Raw genomic sequence first — 19165 nt, forward strand, 5'->3', positions numbered from 1 at the left:
AGTCAAAGAAGCTTAATTATGCTGAGTTAGTCCTATAAGTCAAAGAAGCTTTTAAACAACTTTTGACAGCCACAAGGCAGACGACATAGCAACTAATATGGTTTTATATACAATGTACCGGTATGTGATAAAAATAGTTTGAAAAAGGCAATTATTTTCTGGGGCTAGTAGAACTTTGGCAGGACTGATAACTTTTATTAGCAATCATCCCTGCATGCTAATTTTACGGTTATAGTTTCAAGCACTTCATGAATACATCATTAAACTCAAAAGACATTCTTTGGAGCATATTGAAGTTAATAAATTTGTTTTTTTAATTAAAAGGGGAAAGAAATTAAGTTACAGAATCCTTTTATAGAGTTCTTTAAGAGAATTTTAGTAAGAAACAGACCACCCTGTAGAAGACCAATATTATTCTGACTTCATCTAAATTTTTTCACAGGATTCTGCACCCTTTCCCTCAGTGACCAGATGAACCTATTGCAGCATTCATGGTTGGAAATCCTATGTTTAAATCTTGTATTTCGTTCTTGTCCTTACAATGGCTACCTCAAATTTGCTGAGGATCTTCAACTCTCTGTTGATGAGTGTAAACTCTGTCACTGCTCCCCAGAACTTGATGGGCTGTCACGGAAACTTGCCAAAAAATTCACAGATATGGAGGTCACAAAGGAAGAATATCTCCTGCTGAAAGCCATGACTTTATGCAATATAGGTATACTGGATCATTAAACTAAAAATTTTATTTATTAACTCAAAATTAATATGTTGATTGTGATAAAATTAGGTTTCTGTGCATATAAAGCATATAAAATCAGATACCATTTTCAGTGAAGCATGTTACTAGAATTACTACAACCATGATGCTGTAGTTTACTTTTGTATACATGAATAAAAATATCATTTTAGATGTGGCAATTGAGAATAGTGAAGCAGTGAGACAGCTCCAAGACAAATTACAAGACTCCCTGATTGAATATGTCAAATATCGCTATGTCGGTAATCTCCGCCGCTTAGGACATCTATATATGCTTCTCCCAGCTCTAAATCACATGAAATTGCTTGCCAAGCAATACTGGTTTGATGTGAAGAAAGATGGAAGGATCATGATGCACAAGCTTTTCCTGGAAATGTTGGAGGCCGACTCTTGACGATGAAAATGGAAGGGAAATAACTCTTAAATAGTGTTAAGGTTTTTTTTTCTTTACAAGCATGTGATATATTTTGTAATTAAAGAAGCTTTCACAGATTAAGATTAGAGAGCAGATGCAGTTCATGGTATATTTTAGTATAATTATGCAAAGTTAGATTTGTATAAAATTTTTGTTGTTTGATTTTTTAATTCTTTCTTGTTAAATTTTTTCTGTATATCATGACATGTGTGATGTGTATAGAAAACATAGACATTGTAACCTGTGTGCTATAACTGTGTGTATAAGGTGGAAAATTGTTGTAATCTTATCCAGATCTCAATGCTATTGTAGTTAGACATTTTTTTTTGTTTTCCAATTTTTTTCCCCAAGGTATGCACTAGCAGAGAATTGTTACAAGTTCTTTAAAATTTCAGTGGTGAAAAAATACCCTTTTACAACAAAGGGTGAAAAAATCTTACATACTTAAAAATATTCAGATTATATGCAAATAGGTGTGGAATTACCAGCATCCTACAAAACCATAATAGAACTTGTAAACAAATTTTCTGTAACCCCCAATTGTTAGCATCAGTAGTGCTAAACATTGTGCCAAATCTGCAACTTCATTTCATTGATAATAGACCAGGCTACATAATTTTCCCCTTCAATCCTTCATTCCAATATTTTGCCATTTCCCATAGTAGTTATTGGCCCTAGTCAGAAGGCAGCAAAAGTATATAGGGGGATTACCCTGAACAAATCCTTTGACTTCTATATGATAGAATCCCCTTTCATAGTTTTTTTAACCATATAGCTGTTGGTCCTTCACCACTGGTAGTTGGTGTTGACCATTTGGAACCCCTCAACTGATTTTTTTTATATGAGAGAGGGTCAAACAGTTGTCCAATCATTCCCACCTCTCTGTTGTGTATCCAAACCATTATAATTTTCCCCAGATTTATTTGATAGAAAGTTTGAACTCAGTGAATATGACAGCTTGGTGAAAAACAGAATTTGTTAGAATTTCTTATGAATGACTTTGTATTCTGTGATTGAATGAATATGGACCAATTATCATGATGCAAATTTACTAGTCATATTTAAAAGTCTGCTCATGCAGATCCCTGCACTGATGTCCGTCCATGGCAGATGATATGTCTCTTTTTTTTTTCTACAAATGAACCTGGCTGATGCAAGTGCTGGTTTGGTTATCTTGCTTAAATTGTACTATTTTTCATTCTAAACTGAAATTCTATAATAAAAATGTGGATTTTCATATCTGACATGTGATATACATGTATTTTTGTCATGTGGCAGTTTTAAACAAAAGGGAAAAACATTTTATCAGCCAGGATCACTAAATTTAATAGTAGCAATAGATTTTCAAATTACCGATTTTGGTCTGCAGTAATGAAAAAAGATAACAAATTAAAGAAAGGCAACAGAAAAAGAAAGTCAAAATGATAATTGGTTGTATGATTGTTACAGAAATGTGTGGGATTTCTTTTTACTTCCATAGATAAACTGTATATATATATGCATCAACCCTGTACATACATAATGTTGATGTTATGGATTTTTAAACAGAGTGTTAATGTATATTCCTAGATATAAGTATGATTTAACTAGAGCTGTGTAATATGATGAAGTGTGATAGCTATGTATATTAATTAGTGTAATGTCAGCGATCATTGCTGACTCGCTTGTTTTCCAGAATTGTTGGGTTTTCCACGTACCTATATACATATGCCATATGTATACCATGTATAATTGTTGGTTTGTGTTTTTTTAATCGGTGCATTTAAATTGGTTAAGAAGTATTACATAGATCTGTATAGTCAGGGCTCTTCATTGTGATGTGTTACACGTAAATTTGCTCTAATTTTAGAAGACAATTCCATTTAATTGAATTTTCATGGCAAAGAAATAGAGTCAGCATCTCAAGCCATGGAGTCTGCTCGTAGCTCTCTCTCCTACCTGTGGCTGCTTGATCATATATTGTCTTGTAATCTTGAATAATAGGGCCTAATGTGTGACGTCATGTTATAAAACAATGAAAATAATTGTTTATATTGCAATTTAATTTAATGATAAACTACAAATATTACATAAATTGAGATTGGATAATGAAAGGTCTTATCAAAGGTTATTTTCCAACTATAATTAACTTGCATTGGTCAATATTTTAATTAGCTATGAAAAAATCTCATTTCATTCAACCATGGGGACAATATGAGAGGATAGTACATTTGGCCATGGTTTGCGACGAAGAAATAGAGTGTAAAATAATTATGCCATTTAAAAAAAATTCAACAGCATTTTTGTCATCAGTAGAACTGTCTTATTTTATTGCAAATTGTTTTTCTTCTTTATAAGCTGATACAAGTATTTTCCAATCATATTTCAGAATATTTGGCTTTGACGTCCCTAACACATTACAATGCTTAGCCAGAGGGGGACCTAGACTTGTTTTCAGTTTTCTCAGGTGCCCATGTTACCTCAGGTTATTTATTTGTAGTTTGTGATATTTGAATCTGTTTTCATCCTTGTAGCTACATGTATATGTAATCAACTTTTAGCCATTATATATCAATGAAATTCCGTAGCTGTGCATTTTAAGATTTTTTTATAATGTATTTTTTGTAGGAATCAGAACCCAATTTTTTTTAAAGTTAATGCTTTCGTGGGTTATCTTCTTAACTGTTACAAATGAGATCAATTATTTCATAACTGTTCACAAATTTTTCACGGGTAGCGAATAAAAAATAACTCATTATTTTTCCATATGCCCAGGTATATGAATATAATATCAGTCCAGTGCAAATTTGTGACGTGATTTGCAACATTGTTATTACCTGAAGAAAACTGAAAATGACCAGGTTGGTCGTGAAGGGATATGATTTTTTTGTACCATATTTTTTATTTATTGTAACATGAATTCATTAATCAGACTTCAGAGCTCATGTAGTAAGAGAGAACAATAGATGCGCATCTATCACTGTAAACCAAGGAACTAGAATTGTACATAGCTTATTTATATAATATATATACCTTTAATAGATATTTAATCCTATATTGCCAATCTGACTTTGGTTTGAGTTGTTGGGGATGAGGATGCTGTAATGGTATCTCTTTGTAACCATCCAACTGGAACCAATATATATTCAAACCTGCATGGTTAACTTCAGTGTACTGAACAAACATGCATAGCATAAAATAATTTTAAGTAAAATTTAAAAAAAAAAAGCCAAAAAAGTAAATAAATAAATAAAATAAAGTTTAAAAAAAAATACAAAATAGAAAAAAAACAAAAAAATTGTAAAACTTATATGTAAAATAAAAAATTCAAAATGAAAATACCTATAACAAAAAAAATAAAAAATAAAAAAGTAAAAAAAAAAAATATTTAAAATGAATGGTTCATATGAGTTACTTTTAAACTTTTTCAAAAAAAAAACAAAAAACAAAAAAAAAAGGAGAAAAAAAGACAAAAAAAAGGAGACAAGAAAAAACAAAAAAAAATCAAAAAAACAAAAAAAAAAAAGAAAGAAAAGGGGGAAAAAAAGGAAAAGAAAAAGATTTTGAATCATGCTGTCACAATATCATTTTCACACCACTGTAGTTGTTAGATGTGTAGAAAAGTTCCTGGTTTACAGTGATAGATATACCCAGATAATATCATTCCATTCACACAGGCTTCATCTATCATTAGTAAACATTATTTTTGTTTTATACATTTTGAACAAGATTATATATATATATATATATATTATACATATTATATATACTTTATTGGAGGATTTTATAATGATGGAAATCCTAAATTCTACATATTTCTTCAACGGAGTCAACCTTTTCATGTGTAACATATCTGAAAGTAAGAAATTCTGAAAATCTTAAAAATAAACATAAAACTTCTAGTGATTGGAAATATATTTGGTTTTAATCTTGTTCTGGAATACTTCATTTGTTAAATATTTGTCAATATAGATTTAATTGTCACTAGAACTTCAAGAATAATTCTGACTGACTGTTTTACTTAATGATCTTTCTTTAGTTTGTTATCTGTAATTTAAGTGCAGCATTTTTTGTGTTAATTTTATTCTAGACATCTAATATATTTAGTGCCCCTAATTTTATCAGTTCTATTAGATCTTTCTATTAAAGTTCATTAACTGCAATCCATATAACTAAGAAGGTAAACATTCTAATAGAATATGAGGATTTCAAAATTTATTCCAAAGCGTGGAGAGTTCTGTAGTCCAATTAATTTTTTTTTTTCCATTTTAATATTCACATTAATTGCAACATTTTAAGTAGATTTCAATTTTCTTAAATTTAAACAAGTGTTTGATCTGTGAAGTCTGTAATTTGCCACTCTGGGGGTTTTAATTATTTTTTTATGAGTACATTGTATACTTTGTTTTTAGAAAAGAAAGTGAGAAATGATTCGTAATATTCTTGATATTATCTTTAAATTTTAGATAATTGGTTTGTATAAATTCAGTAGTTAATCAGAGGGAATTGGGCTTAAATTTTACATGTGAGTTTTGCTGATGCTAAGTTTCATTCAGTTGAACATAGAACTGGCACTATAACATTTTCATTTCCTTTCCTTTTAGTATTAAGTGATAGATTTCAAGTTCCTTTACTTTTTATCTTGTAGTATACAACAAAGATAAGCCTGAAAATTTTATTCATCTAAATATTTTCAGATTAAAGTTAAGAGGTATTTTTCTGTTGGGGAAAAAATGAATTTTTATTTTTGTTAGACGAAAATCAATGATATATATAATGCAAGGTGCTTGTTACAATAGATTTATCATATGTTTGTCATATTTTATACAGACTTCATATCACGGCTATTAATATCCAAATACCCTGTTCAGAAACGAAATCCTTGCTCCTTCCCTTTGTATTTTTACTTTGTTTAGTTAGGAAGCATGTTCCCGTTAATACAATTTTGGAACCAGAATTGTATTGCTTGGTTTTTAAGTAGGTAAACTGGCTTAAAGTTAGCCATTTAGCAGCAGAGGGTTAGGAATTCTATGACACAAATATGTTAAATCTTGTACAAGAACAGCAATCTGTAATTAATAAATTTCAGAATTTCCTGTATTATAAACTCCATTTAATTAATAGTGCTGTCTTGGGTCTCTCTGAAATATTAAAATTTACTAATTTCCAGAATTTGATCAAGGCAGATTATCCATCAGCAAGGTCCCATGACTCCTAGCTATCATAATATTTCCAATCATCTTCAAAAGTAGTATAAGCACAGCTATTTCAAATTTTCAATTTTATTGGTATTTAAACAGCATTTGAATATTTTTTTTATGGAAAGATGCATGAAGAGTTATGGGACATTACTGGTGACATATTTTACCTTAATAAATGGAATTGTTCTGTTTTTAATGTTATATCGGAGATATACCTTGTTACTGTTCTTCAGAAAAAAAGATGTATTTTCTTAGAAGTTAAATAAAGCCAGTATTGAATGTGATCCTAAGTTTTTGTTGTCTTTAGTTTTATTTCTACGGTTTGTCTTCCTTGAAGTAACCCAGACAGGCAGTTTGAACAAATGAACTCCGATATCGTCTCGAGTTATTCAATAGCATTATTATTCAAAATGGTACAAATGACAAATGCACACTCATCTGTGTTGGAATTCAGGAAACCAGAAGAGAGCAATCATTATAAAAAGCAAAGCCAGAAATTGATAAAGAAATACTATTTTGATGACCAGTGAAATATTTATATGATTTGAGCTTGACTTCATTCCAATCTTGGTAAAGAAGTAAGCTGCTCGAAGAGTTTTCGCCTCATTACTCATCTATAACGTGGAGGTCATCTGCAGAACCGTTTGTAGTTTGGTAAATGTTGGAAATAAAGTCGCAAAGAATGGAACTATTAAAAAAATCACTTCATTATTCGTCAGGAAAATGCATATCACACACGGCATCTGAAGCAGAACTGGTATTGATCACATCTCTCTTGCAGAAAATTTGAGTATTGACACGCTTCATGAATTGCACCATCAATGCATGATTGGTCAAAATAAGTAATATCCATTTTGGAATTGAATTAAGGACTGAAAAACTCTAGTTTTAGTATTCTTGGGTCATTTGCAGCATCTGAAGTATGATCGTTTTACCCATTCACAAATGTAATATGGCAGAAAGCTTCTCCAAATATATTGAGCATAATATCATAGAGCGGTTGGGTGCTTTCAAAATTGTAAAAGTCTGACACCTAATGCTAGGCGATTGAGCTGTCAATTCTTTACAGCTAGAAAATTTAGCGACTGGATAAACCGCTACGATAACTTTTATATATTTAATTGCACATCTAAAACACACTTTTACCATACGAACAGATTTATATTCTAGATATTTCTAAATACATGTATTTGAATACCTAAAATTTTAACTGAGTTTCTAAATTAGACAAAAATCTAGGAGATAGGTCATGAATAATTCTATGACATTCGAAAGCCAACCCACAGACTAGTTCTTAAAGTTACCTCGCCAAAATAGTCACATTTTGAGATAAACCATAAATAGAGAGCTTGAACGCAGCCCTTATTATTAATCTAGAAGGTGTAAGATACAGTATCCCAAACATGTATCTTCATCCATACATGCAGGGATATTCACTTGTCCCTAATAACAGTTGGTTTACAGTAATTTCATTTCCTTGGAAGAACAAAATTAACATTTCCCAGAAGGTTCTGCCAACAAGTGATGGCTGAACTTGTTCCAGAATTTCCAGTCCTGAGATGACGAGTGGCAGCGTGCAAGTCGTTGGGGTGATGAAGAGAGCGTTTGGAGTACTAGCAAGATCGCTCTTAAGATGCCTCAAAGACAAAGTCACATGGGACGCACCATATATTTCCCTTAGTTAATATGGATCATCCTACCCTGTTAATTAATGAACAAAAAGCTATCAATGCCATATATATTTCCTCCTTGTTTATCTAGGGCAGAGAGAGCACAACTTGTCAAAAGCCAGAAAACCTACTCGCAACAGCTTGCATTTGCTGTGCCTGTGTTAAATCTTACTAAATTGCTGACCTCTTGAAAAGTATCAGTGCCCCCTTTACATAGAATTGCTTCTGATATCACAGGCACGATGGAAAATTCTTTGATATTCTTTATATAGAAAATTTCCGGACGAAAAGGGGTGATGGGACGCCCGTAACTGAACAACAGAGACGTCAATAAGCATAACATGGAGTATGCTGGTATTACAAAGACCATATAAGGATCAAGCAGCTGCAAATAATTATGCATGCAACATGGTACCTCCACTACAGAAGATAACAGAACCCACCTTTAGTATGAACGAACAAGAAGGAAAGAGGTAAGTTGCATCAACAATCCAGAACCATCTTTACATACAGTTGATGTGCATAGGATTGTCACTCCAGTAATGGATATTTAGCAGTAGCCAAGATGGCTCTTCATCCAACTACATGTAGATCCTGAAATTGGGTGAATCCATAGTGGTACCAGACACAGAAGTCATTATATGAAATACATCTGTTTCAAAATAACACATCTCAATCAATTACTTTATCAAAAAATGTTAAGCATATTTACATGTCCTTAAGATATGTAGTTTATCAAATAAAGAAAATTAGCAAGACTTAAGTCGTGTACTTAGTTTTAAAAATTGATAATCAATATAATTGACAAAAATATTACAATATATAAATACTTCTTTGTGTATTTTGAAATTAAGTCATTTATTCATTTACTGAGTTTAAGTCTCTTGCCGAAGCAATCCTGCATAACAACGTTTGCGTGAAAGATTATATTGGTACATGTGCATAACAGCATTTTCAAAGTCCGAATCAACATTAGGCCTTAACTGTTATTTCATGCCAAGAGCCCTTAGAGCTGTCCATTTTTGTTGTGTGTGTGTTATGATGAACTAGATCCCACTTCTTCATCCAAGGTCCTTGGATAGTTGTATCAAAGTCAGCATCTTCAGCATTCTGTAATAATAAAATTTTATCAAACGTTGACCTTTATAGAATTGTGATGGTACCAAAGTGAGTTGTGTTCATTAGTTGTATTTGGAAGAGCAAGTGCTAGTTCAAAGCATTAGAAATTTTGGAACTAGTTTTCGTATAATAGAATGTGGACCATACTTTTATTCCAGTGAAAAATAGTATTTACAGTATATTTGATTTAAAAAAAAATCAAGAATATTCATATGAAACACAGATATAGCAGTGTTGCAATGTTTGGCAGAAGTTGATCCCCCACCTTTGATTTTCAGGGACACAATTTTAACTATAACTATTTAGCATATGTTTTGTTATTATTTTTCCATATTGTACATATGTTGTGTATATGAAAACGTTGATCGTCATTTTGCTAATAAATGGCCATTTTCGATTCTAATATGTGTTTGAGTTTAATAAGTTGAAAATCAAACGGAGCAGAATCATTCAGAGGAAAAGAGTTGACAAAAAGTTTACTACTGAAATTTCAACAGTGGCTGAGAATGCATTTCAAAACTAGATTGCAACCATTATTGAAATGATTATTTCAATAGTGGCAAACAATGCATTTCAAAACCAAAATAAGGTTGCATCCATTTTTGAAATAACTCCTACTATTGAAATAAATATAAGAATTAATTGTTCATTATGTTTTCTAACTTAACAATTGGATTTATTGAGTTTAAGATATGATTATTATATAATTGTATGCTATCGTTTCTTTTGTAGAAATACTACATGTATATTAATACACAGAATCTTTGATTTAACCAAGTACCTAAAATTCAATCAAAGTATGCCAGCTTTATATGCAAACTTCTGCTTATGTTTTGTCCAAATATTTGGATTTATAAGAGACGTCAATAAGCATAACATGAAGTATATTCTACTCTCCTACGAACCGGAAGTACATCCTGAAGGTCATTGACGTATTCTTTTTGGATGTCCCATCGGTTCTCCCCCTCGAAACCTGACCAGTCTATCTTATGGCTCGAGTTTTTTGACGTACGGAATAACAGGTGCTCTTTAATTCCGTAAAATCCTGCAGGGTGGTTTGGTTTTTGCCAACGAAGGTCAAGGCTCCAACGAATTTTTTTGGAAAGATTGGGTAGGCTGCAAAAGATCCGATGTTAGAATTAATAACGATCTTATATTGATTTTTAAGCGACCAAAGAGCCGATATGTTTAGTATCTTGTTATCTTGTATTTTTGCTTTTCATTAATCTATCTTGGGAAAAATTAAATTCAATCACCAGAACATGTCAATATTGAGCGATGTGGCTGTTATCGTTAAAAAATCAGTTTATTACGAGCTTATGCTACGTCCATAGTAGCAGCAACGTTAAAAATTAATCTGGATGAAATGTGAAGCTAACAAACAGTAATCAGGCTCAAAGTCCAATTAAACAATACTGTACAAATTGTGAACAGAGCAAACAATGAGCTCTGAAAACAAAGGTGGGATCAGGTGTCATGGAGGAGTGAGCATTCCCTGTCGACCGGTTACACCCGCTGTGTGCTATTTGTCATGATCAGGTAAACGGAAAAATCCGTAAATTCGTATGAAAGACCTCAGTCAACATTCGACTCAATAAAAAAATAGTTTTGCAAACAAGGTCATTCTATCGACCATAAAATTTACATCTTTCAAAAATTCAAGTTCTACCATTGTTGATTTTAAATCAGACATGGAGTAAATGTCACCGTCAAGAATTACATGTAATGATCAAAATCTTAATGAAATTACTCTCCCTTTTTTTTTTTTAATTATTTATTTATTTATTTATTTATTTATTTATTTATTTATTGTGGTTCAAATCATCATCTCAGACTTCTGCTTTACATTTATGAATAAAGAGGAAGAAAGGCACAACATCTTTGTATTAATTTTATTGTTCAGCATATAGATACATTCATACAGGACAAAAGATGTGGTATTTTGCAGTAACATCCCTACCTTCTATGCGGGATCAGGTTATTCAACAGTAGCATTCCTCCATATGGAACTGGACACGTTACGATGTCTTTTTCAAGATTTATTCCTTGATTCAGGAAAAAAGTCACAAAATGATGTTAAAATTTAGGCAATGTTAACAAAGCTAAAACAACAATATTTCTATACACGAATTTAGAAGGTTGCTTACCCAGCGATTTTGCCATTTCACCTTCCTCCAGCATAACATACCAAGTATTACCATAGCAACATTGGTGAGTTGCAACTTTTCCAGTCTTGTGTCCTTTGTGTGCTACCTGGATATGAACGTTTAAAACAAGTAATTAATGAAAAATTTCTTTCAGAATAAATCTGTTTACCCCATGGTGAAAGGTTATTTATACATGTTTAGTACCTGCATGCAACCATTTTCTGCATTTGCATCCAAAAGTGGTATCCACGCTGTTGGCTGTAGAACTGTATATGAATTTCTGTCTAAGTAGGCACTATCTGTGGAATAACAAGATATTCTAGACCTAAAAAGTATTTTTTGATCTAACCATGATTACATACGAACCCAACTTTACTAGACAAAGTACTTGTAAAACATGTACATTTCTGATCCGAAAGGAGGCGTTGGGTGAAGTTCTTATAACTTACTGGGTGTATGTATCCTTATTTCAGCCTTGTCAAGTTTACGTTGAATTGATGCATTATTTCTTATTAAGACAAACATAGGCGTAGTCACCGGGGGGGGGGGGGGGGCAGTAGCCCCCCCTCACTTTCAGATATGGGGGGGCAAGAGTATGTCTGTGCCCACCCCCACTTAATGTTTTTTTTTTTTGCTTGTCAAGGGATTTTAGTAATTGATAGTGCCCCCAACTGAAAATATATGGCAAAGTGAAATTGCTTCCTACAGGCTTGTTAATTTCTTTTAATTATATTACAGGTTTTAGATCTTTCTTGGATTTGAGACCCCCCCCCCCACTTTTAAGTTTGTGACTACGCCTCTGAAGACAAACGGATACTAGGCTCTGTGGTTACTTAAACCGAACATTATACATTTATAGACTGGGTTCTAGAGCAACATGTGTTTTGTCAGACTCAAGAACCAAACTGTTTGCTTGAGGCCTTTAGGCCGAATGCAAACAGTTGGTTGGAGAGGTCGACAAAACGCATTTTGCCAGAGAACACAGTCAATAAATGTTTTGTTATACTTTATATTTTATATATCTTGCAATAATTGATAAAATATAGTTGATCCCGCCTAAAGTTTGACATAAAAAACGTAATAGCGGTCCAATATTTCATCGACAGGTCAAATATCTCACTCAGCGGTCCAACCTCGATTTTTTTGGACTGATCAGTAGAAAATTGGAAATGTTTTTTTCGTATAAATTTATATAGGAAACAATTTTTAAAGGAAAACAAAACATTTTTTGGTCGTTATTTTATTATTAATGATGTGTCAATAACAATTGTCGGGTACTTCTTATGAAATGATTATTCTTTATCAAACAGACAGCACAGTCAAGATAAATAAAACATATTTTAAAAGTCAGCATTGTCAGCATCTTGATGTAAGAGAATTGTTGTTTTTGTTTTGAAATTTTACAATACATTTTGTTTTTAGAAGAAAAAAAAATTAAAAAAAAAAACATTTATATAATTTCTTGTTTGTTGTAAACGATAAACGAATGTGGCACAGAGAAAAATAGACCTTGATGCCAAGGAACTGTAGTAGCCTCGTTCTGGGGAGTTTTAGTGCGTAGGTTCCAAACAGGATGCCCCGAAATTTCTGGACCAATCAGCTGCTCCACGACATTTAACAAGCGCTCATTGGTCCACAAGTCTTTAAAAGCCTGCAATCATTTTGCTTTATTTTTTATCTGAATCAGATTTGTTAACTGAATCCAATATAGAATTTCTTTACACATACGAAAATGTCTAATTGTATATGTTTTCTTTAAAGAAAGACATTGCCAACATTCCAATTTCTCCATTTTAAATATTACTAGTATCAGTAATAATAAGCAATCTTAATATGTTTTATTTTGGATACACTAGTTTTACAATTGTACAACTATTCATAGAGATTTCATTTTAAGAAAAATTAAACAAAAAAAAAAACTAATTCAGAGAATCTGTGTCCCCCGCTTAAGGAAAAAATAAGAAGAATTGGGGAAAATATTCAGATGGGACAACCTCGACCTTTCAGCTTTTGGCCTATGTCAATGGGAGTCTTTTTTAGGTTAAAAAAATTCATGACCTTTAAGCTTTTATTTCAAAAGCTTATTGAGAACCAAAGTTTATCATCTGAAAACTAGGTATGCAATATAAATTTCTGACCTTGGTCTTTGACCCTTTGACCTAAAAAAATCAATACGAGCCTTTTTTAATGTCATATTGACGAAAGATATAAAATTTCATTGCAAAAACCTCAAAGAGAACTAGACATCATCAGGAGACGATTTTATGCAAGAGATGATTTTTTTTACTTTGACCTTTTGACCTAAAAAATCAATAGGGGTTTCTTTGAGTCACTGGAAGTTATGATATATAACTTCATTTTAAAAAGCTCATAGAAAACTTAAGTTGTCATCCAGAAACCTTTTTTGTATTGTATTAATTTCTGATCTTGATCTTTGACTTTTTGACTTAAATTAAATAGGAGTCTATTTTTAATTCACTAAAAGTTACTATATTTAACTTCATTGTAAAAGCTTAAAGAGAAATGGAGTTATCATCTGGAAGCCTTTTTTTTTTTTTTTTTTTTTTGCAGTGCATAAATTTATGACCTTCTTTTTGACCTTAAGGCCATAAGGAGTTGTTGTATTAAATTTCACCGAAAAAAAAACTCAAAGAAAATTGAAGTTCTGGACTTTTGACCTTTTGACCTCAAAATCAATAGGAATCTTCTTCGGGCAATAGGGAGCTGTGATATAAAATTTCATTGCAAAAGCTAAAAGACCTTTTTAAGATATTGCCCGGAAACGAAATTGGTACACACTGACAGAATGTAAGAATCTATGACCTTGATCTTGACCTCGAAATCAAAAGGGATCTTCTTAAAGGCCGAGGTTTTCAACCGGTCGATTTTCCTCAGGTAAATTTGGTGTGGGTGGAGCTTAATTGACACGGCCGTGAAGCCCCGAGGAAACCAAGCTGGCTTGTATATATCTATCTATATACACAGGATGTTACCTGTATATTACCTGTAAATATTTTACTAAGACATATAGTTTAACTTCGCGCGTTGGTCAATCGAAATGTTGATCGTCAAATTTATGAAATAAAACATGCTAAATTTTTTATGTAGACTGATTCCTTTAGTTCAATTCTTTTTCTTAAAAAATATGTTTGAATAAAGGAGACAATTTTAGTTTAATTTTGTGCGTTAATAAATTTCAAATCTTTGGTTGTAAGCTGGCGACACCGAGGGAAATAGTCATGCGCAAAACGAAAGTAGAAAAAAGCGCGGTCCTGAATAATTAAGTCTCTTAAACTTTGAAATCCTGTTTGAAGGCTAATTTTTGTAGAAAATATATAATAAATTAAATAAATATTTTTTTGTATAACTCCTAAGTTATTAGCTAATGACGCATGGATGTTTCGTAAAAATGGTCATGGCATCGTATTGTTTCTCCGACAGGTAGACGAAACAGGAAAACAATCACTTTATCATACATGTACTTTTTTCCTCGGGATCCATAATTCTAAACTTGTATATGCAATGACAGCTTTTATAATAATGTTTATTTCTCTTTAAAACTGGTTATTTTACCGTAACTTTCATCACTATGTCTCGAAGAAAAATCTTTATCACGATGTTATAAATTATATGCGGTAGGCATCAAAGACTGAATGTTAATTCAATGATCGGTACGATCCCCAGGCAAGGTATACAAGATATACACAACGGCAGGTAACAATATGTCAATCAATTTTCAGTATCCAATCTCAGGCTTAATTTCATCTGATTGACAGGGGTTCACAGACCAGGTAAAATTGAGGGAGGTGCTTATTTCCTCCCCCTTTAAGCCTGTACGGAGTTGTGATATAAAATTTCAGTGCAAAAACTCCAAGGTTTTTTGAGATATCGTCTGGAAACGAAAGTGTTAGACACAGACAGGACGACAGGCGGGCGGATGGACTGAATCCAAGTAACTTCCCCCACTTCCAATAAAAGCAGGGGACAAAATTGTTGGCTTTTTTTATGTCAGTAAACAATCTTGTTGGATACTGTCTGTTTTTATTGCCTGGCACAATATGAAGCTACTATATTTGTTACGTACCTGTGGCAGGACGCCATATTTGTGTAAAATTATATTTGCTCCAGGGAAGTCTTCCCCAATCTTCGTCAAACGTTCAAAAAAGCCACACTCGCTGTAAAGTTCTGGAATCAGTTTAGTAAAATACATTTTTTAAGGACAGATGATGCATAAGTATGGATGCCAGGACTTTTAAATGTTTGGGCCTATTTTGGTTGTAAATGTTGCAAATATAATTTTTTCTAAATATTAAGAAATTGTAGATTTCTATGTTTAAAAATCTACCTTTCTGCAATCACCGTTATAAATCTTGTATATATTTTAAAATACATGTACTTTTAGACATTATTGTGAAATTTTAACAAAAAAATATAATGATTAAACTATTCATTTTTATTTGTATAACTACTGTAGATCACTAATTTCACTGGTCAAAAGAGCTCATTTAAATGTTAGTCAACCCTGCTTACATCACACGATCTCATGCTGAAGGTACATATATTATCCATGTATTTTATCTAGAATGATTATCATTAACAAAACGCTAGTTAATGTTAACATTAAGATGATTTGTTTTAAAAAATCATCTTAATATTAACATTTCCTAGTGATTTTTTTTTTCTACACATTTCCAAACTTTAGAATTTTTGAAAGTGGTAATGTTGAACTCCCAGATAAATAAAGAGGTAAAGTTATGGCTTTAACCTTTGATTTTTCCTGCTCCATGTAATTTCTGAGCAAGTTGATCTACAAATTCTTCAATAGCTTTTCTGCATGGTTCCAGTTCTTCCTTGGAAAAGAAGTTTTCAACAATAACATAACCCTGAAAGAAAATAAAAACAATAATAAAAACAACAATAAAACAATAAAAAATGAAATCGAATCCAATAGGATAATATAACTTATGTCCTAGAGAGTATGCTTATGTTTGAAAGTTTGCATTTTCCATTGCATATTTTTTTCAAATAAATATGATATTTTAAAAAAACTGACAGCATTACCGTCTAAAAATGCGTCATTCATAGCAAAAACTGATTTGAACTTCTACCGTAGTAAGCGCAATTCTCACATTGTAACCATGTTCTAAATACACATGTAATAGAAGATTTAAAAAGCTAGTTTAGAGAATTTGTGTCCCCCGCCTAAGGAAAAAAAGAAGAGGGTGGAAGAACTGAAAATGAAGTGCACCGCCACGGCACATGATATTCCTTATGTTTGATGTGCATCTCCTATGGTGAAGTAATCATTAAAACAAATACTCAGTAGTACATGTACATCGAAAGATGCAGATTGGGCATTAGTGTAGCCCGAAACAACCAGCTGAGAAATATTTGATCATCATATATTTCTCAACTGGTTGTTTCGGAGCTACACTAATGCCCAATCTGCAGCTCTGTTCATTGTACCAGTATGTTTTATGAATGATAAACAATGCCACAGGCTAGTGAAACATCAGATTATTAATCATTATATTCATGATTAGACGATAAAACTTATTTACAACCATCTGAGATCCCTTCATCAGACATGTCACCCTGTAATTTGTTTGTTGAGATATAAAAATTAAAAATATATATATATTAGACAGTACCAACTTAAATTTGATAACAAGATCAGATTAATTTTGAAAATAAAGGTTAGCCATCAAGAAATATTTTAATTTGACAGATGCTATTAATTGCAAATAAGAGGCCAGATTCTTCTGCCCAAATTTAAAAGAGAAATAGATACATGTATACTTTCTTGATACGAGAAGCTCTAACAAAAATGATAAAGACTGTCTTCCTACTCTAAATCATCGATTAATCGTTATGTTTACGGATGCAATTCGACTTTAATCAAAATGGCCTATGCATGGTGAAACACCATGAATTACTCCCTTGGGACAATTTCTGTTTGTAATGTCGGAAATTAAAAAAAATATTGTATTTGTGATATATAGCTGTACAGTATATCATAAAAGAAATGTTTATTTTCTTAATTTTTTTTTAATAAGGTTACTGCAGTATTCTTACATCTGTAGGGACTTTTCCCTTAAAACATTTTTTGAATCACCTTAATTAAAGGTCACAGTGACTTTATGTAGGGTGCGACACACCCTCTACCTAATATGCATTAACTGACCAAGTTTGATGATTTTAGGTCTAATAGTTTTCCAGCTATGAGCCAGACAGGATTAAAATATATCAATTATTTCTGGCTTTGATTTTGACCTTTTCACCTGAAAATCAATAGGAGTCTTTTTAATTCATATTGATAAAGGTAGAAAAATTCATTGCAAAATCTCAAAGAGAACTAATACTAATAAAAACCATTTTATGCAAAATATAAATTTTTCGCCTTGACCTTTTGACATATGAAATCACAGGGGTATTCAATAAGTCATTGGTATTTATGATTTATTACATTTTCAACAGTGAAATACTGTGATTTATTTATTGAATAAAAGTGATATTTTGTCATAGTGTGTTTGTTTGTGTATTGTTTAACGTAACTCTCGAGAATTTTTCACTCATATGGAGACGCCACCACTTGCCGGTGGAAAGCTGCAAATTTTGAGCTATACTCGGCACTCAGGGCCATTGAGCAGTGAGGGATCTTTTTCGAGAAAGGATATCAAAGTAGGTAAAATATAATTTCTGGCCCGTAATGATTGAGATAGTAACTAAACAATTTTGATAGAGACTAAAACTGCCAATTTCTTCCAAATATGTTGCTCAAATCCATGTTATAATGTTTTCAATCTCACATCTGTTTAATTAAGCTATGACGTCTAAACTGCTCAACAATGACGTTACAGATTATGACACTGTATTTAGAAAAGACAGAGGCAAAGGGAAAATCAAAGAAAATGTAATAAACAGAAAATTCGATGTTCTGTAGTTTGATAGTGAATTTATTGCACTCATGAGACAGGGTTTTTTTTATATTTTCACTCGTGCGTCGCACTCGTGAAAATAATAAAAAAAAAAATCCTGTCCCACTCGTGAAATAAATTCCAAATCCGACAACAAAAGATTGAATATCCTCTATTTATAACTTACTGAAAAAGCTCATGGACAATTAAAGGTATCATCCAGAGTCAATTTTGTCTTTGCATTTCTTGAACTTTGACCTTTGACCAAAACATAAATGGGAATCCTTTTTAAGCCACTAGAGTTTACGATACTAGTATATAACTTCACTGCAAAAAGTTCAAAGAGAACTTAAAGTTATTATCTGGAAACCATTTTTGCAAAATTTCTGACCTTGACCTTTGACCTCAAAATCAATAGAGGTCTTTTTAAGGCATAAGAGTTGTGATATAAAATTTCACTGAGAAAAGCTGGAAGAAAACAAGTTATGGTCTGGAAACTTGCTATAAACAATTTTACAGAAAACTATTTGTGCGCTTCTGGCTCAGGTGAGCTAAAACGCATTATGTTAATACCGAGAAAATTCAGTTTTGATTCAAGATCGAAGACGTGTATTCTAATTTGAAAAAAAACGATGTAAATTATCTCGTTACATACGTTAAGTTGAAAAACGTTTCCCATGTCATTTTTTAAAATCATTTTTAAAACCAAACACACAAAATACAAACATCTTCGAAAAACTTCCTGATAATTTCGTCCGGTAGTTGTCCTGCTTTTTTCTCCTTTATATCCGGTCTTGCCAATAAGTTAAATATTTCTGGGTGACATTTGCCAGTAAATCCCGGTAGGACATTATCAGATTCGTCTGTAATTGCTTCTTTTGTTGTCATCTTTCTTCTTGCAGCACGACACAGCAGTAATATCAAGGGGATAGTAACGGGTCATTTTATCTGTGTCCTTTT

At 32.1% G+C, this 19165-nt stretch overlaps 2 protein-coding genes across 6 annotated transcripts in view; one reads left to right on the top strand and one right to left on the bottom strand.

Moving 5' to 3' along the window:
- The window catches only part of LOC133182321 (steroid hormone receptor ERR2-like), a 67704-nt gene extending 61068 nt beyond the window's left edge, over nt 1-6636 (top strand). For all 5 annotated transcript variants that reach the window (XM_061317120.1, XM_061317121.1, XM_061317122.1 and 2 more), the window contains 2 exons: nt 443-715; nt 910-6636. In XM_061317120.1, coding sequence (XP_061173104.1) covers nt 443-715; nt 910-1151 — 515 coding nt within the window. In that variant the 3' untranslated portion in view covers nt 1152-6636. The remainder of the gene's footprint in view (nt 1-442; nt 716-909) is intronic.
- Nucleotides 6637-8994: 2358 nt separating this feature from the next.
- On the bottom strand, nt 8995-19093 carry LOC133182696 (uncharacterized). Its single transcript, XM_061317547.1, has 9 exons — nt 18932-19093; nt 16054-16171; nt 15373-15473; nt 12798-12939; nt 11493-11587; nt 11289-11394; nt 11102-11186; nt 10047-10257; nt 8995-9132 (listed from the first exon to the last, which is right to left on the bottom strand). Exons 1-9 carry the CDS (start codon nt 19091-19093, stop codon nt 8995-8997), a joined length of 1158 nt encoding a protein of 385 aa, XP_061173531.1.
- Nucleotides 19094-19165: the final 72 nt, after the last annotated feature.

This window comes from Saccostrea echinata, unplaced genomic scaffold (assembly GCF_033153115.1).
Source record: "Saccostrea echinata isolate AGI-Se365-2 ecotype Australia unplaced genomic scaffold, CSIRO_AGI_Sech_v1 ptg000009l, whole genome shotgun sequence".
Taxonomy (NCBI): Eukaryota; Metazoa; Mollusca; class Bivalvia; order Ostreida; family Ostreidae; genus Saccostrea; species Saccostrea echinata.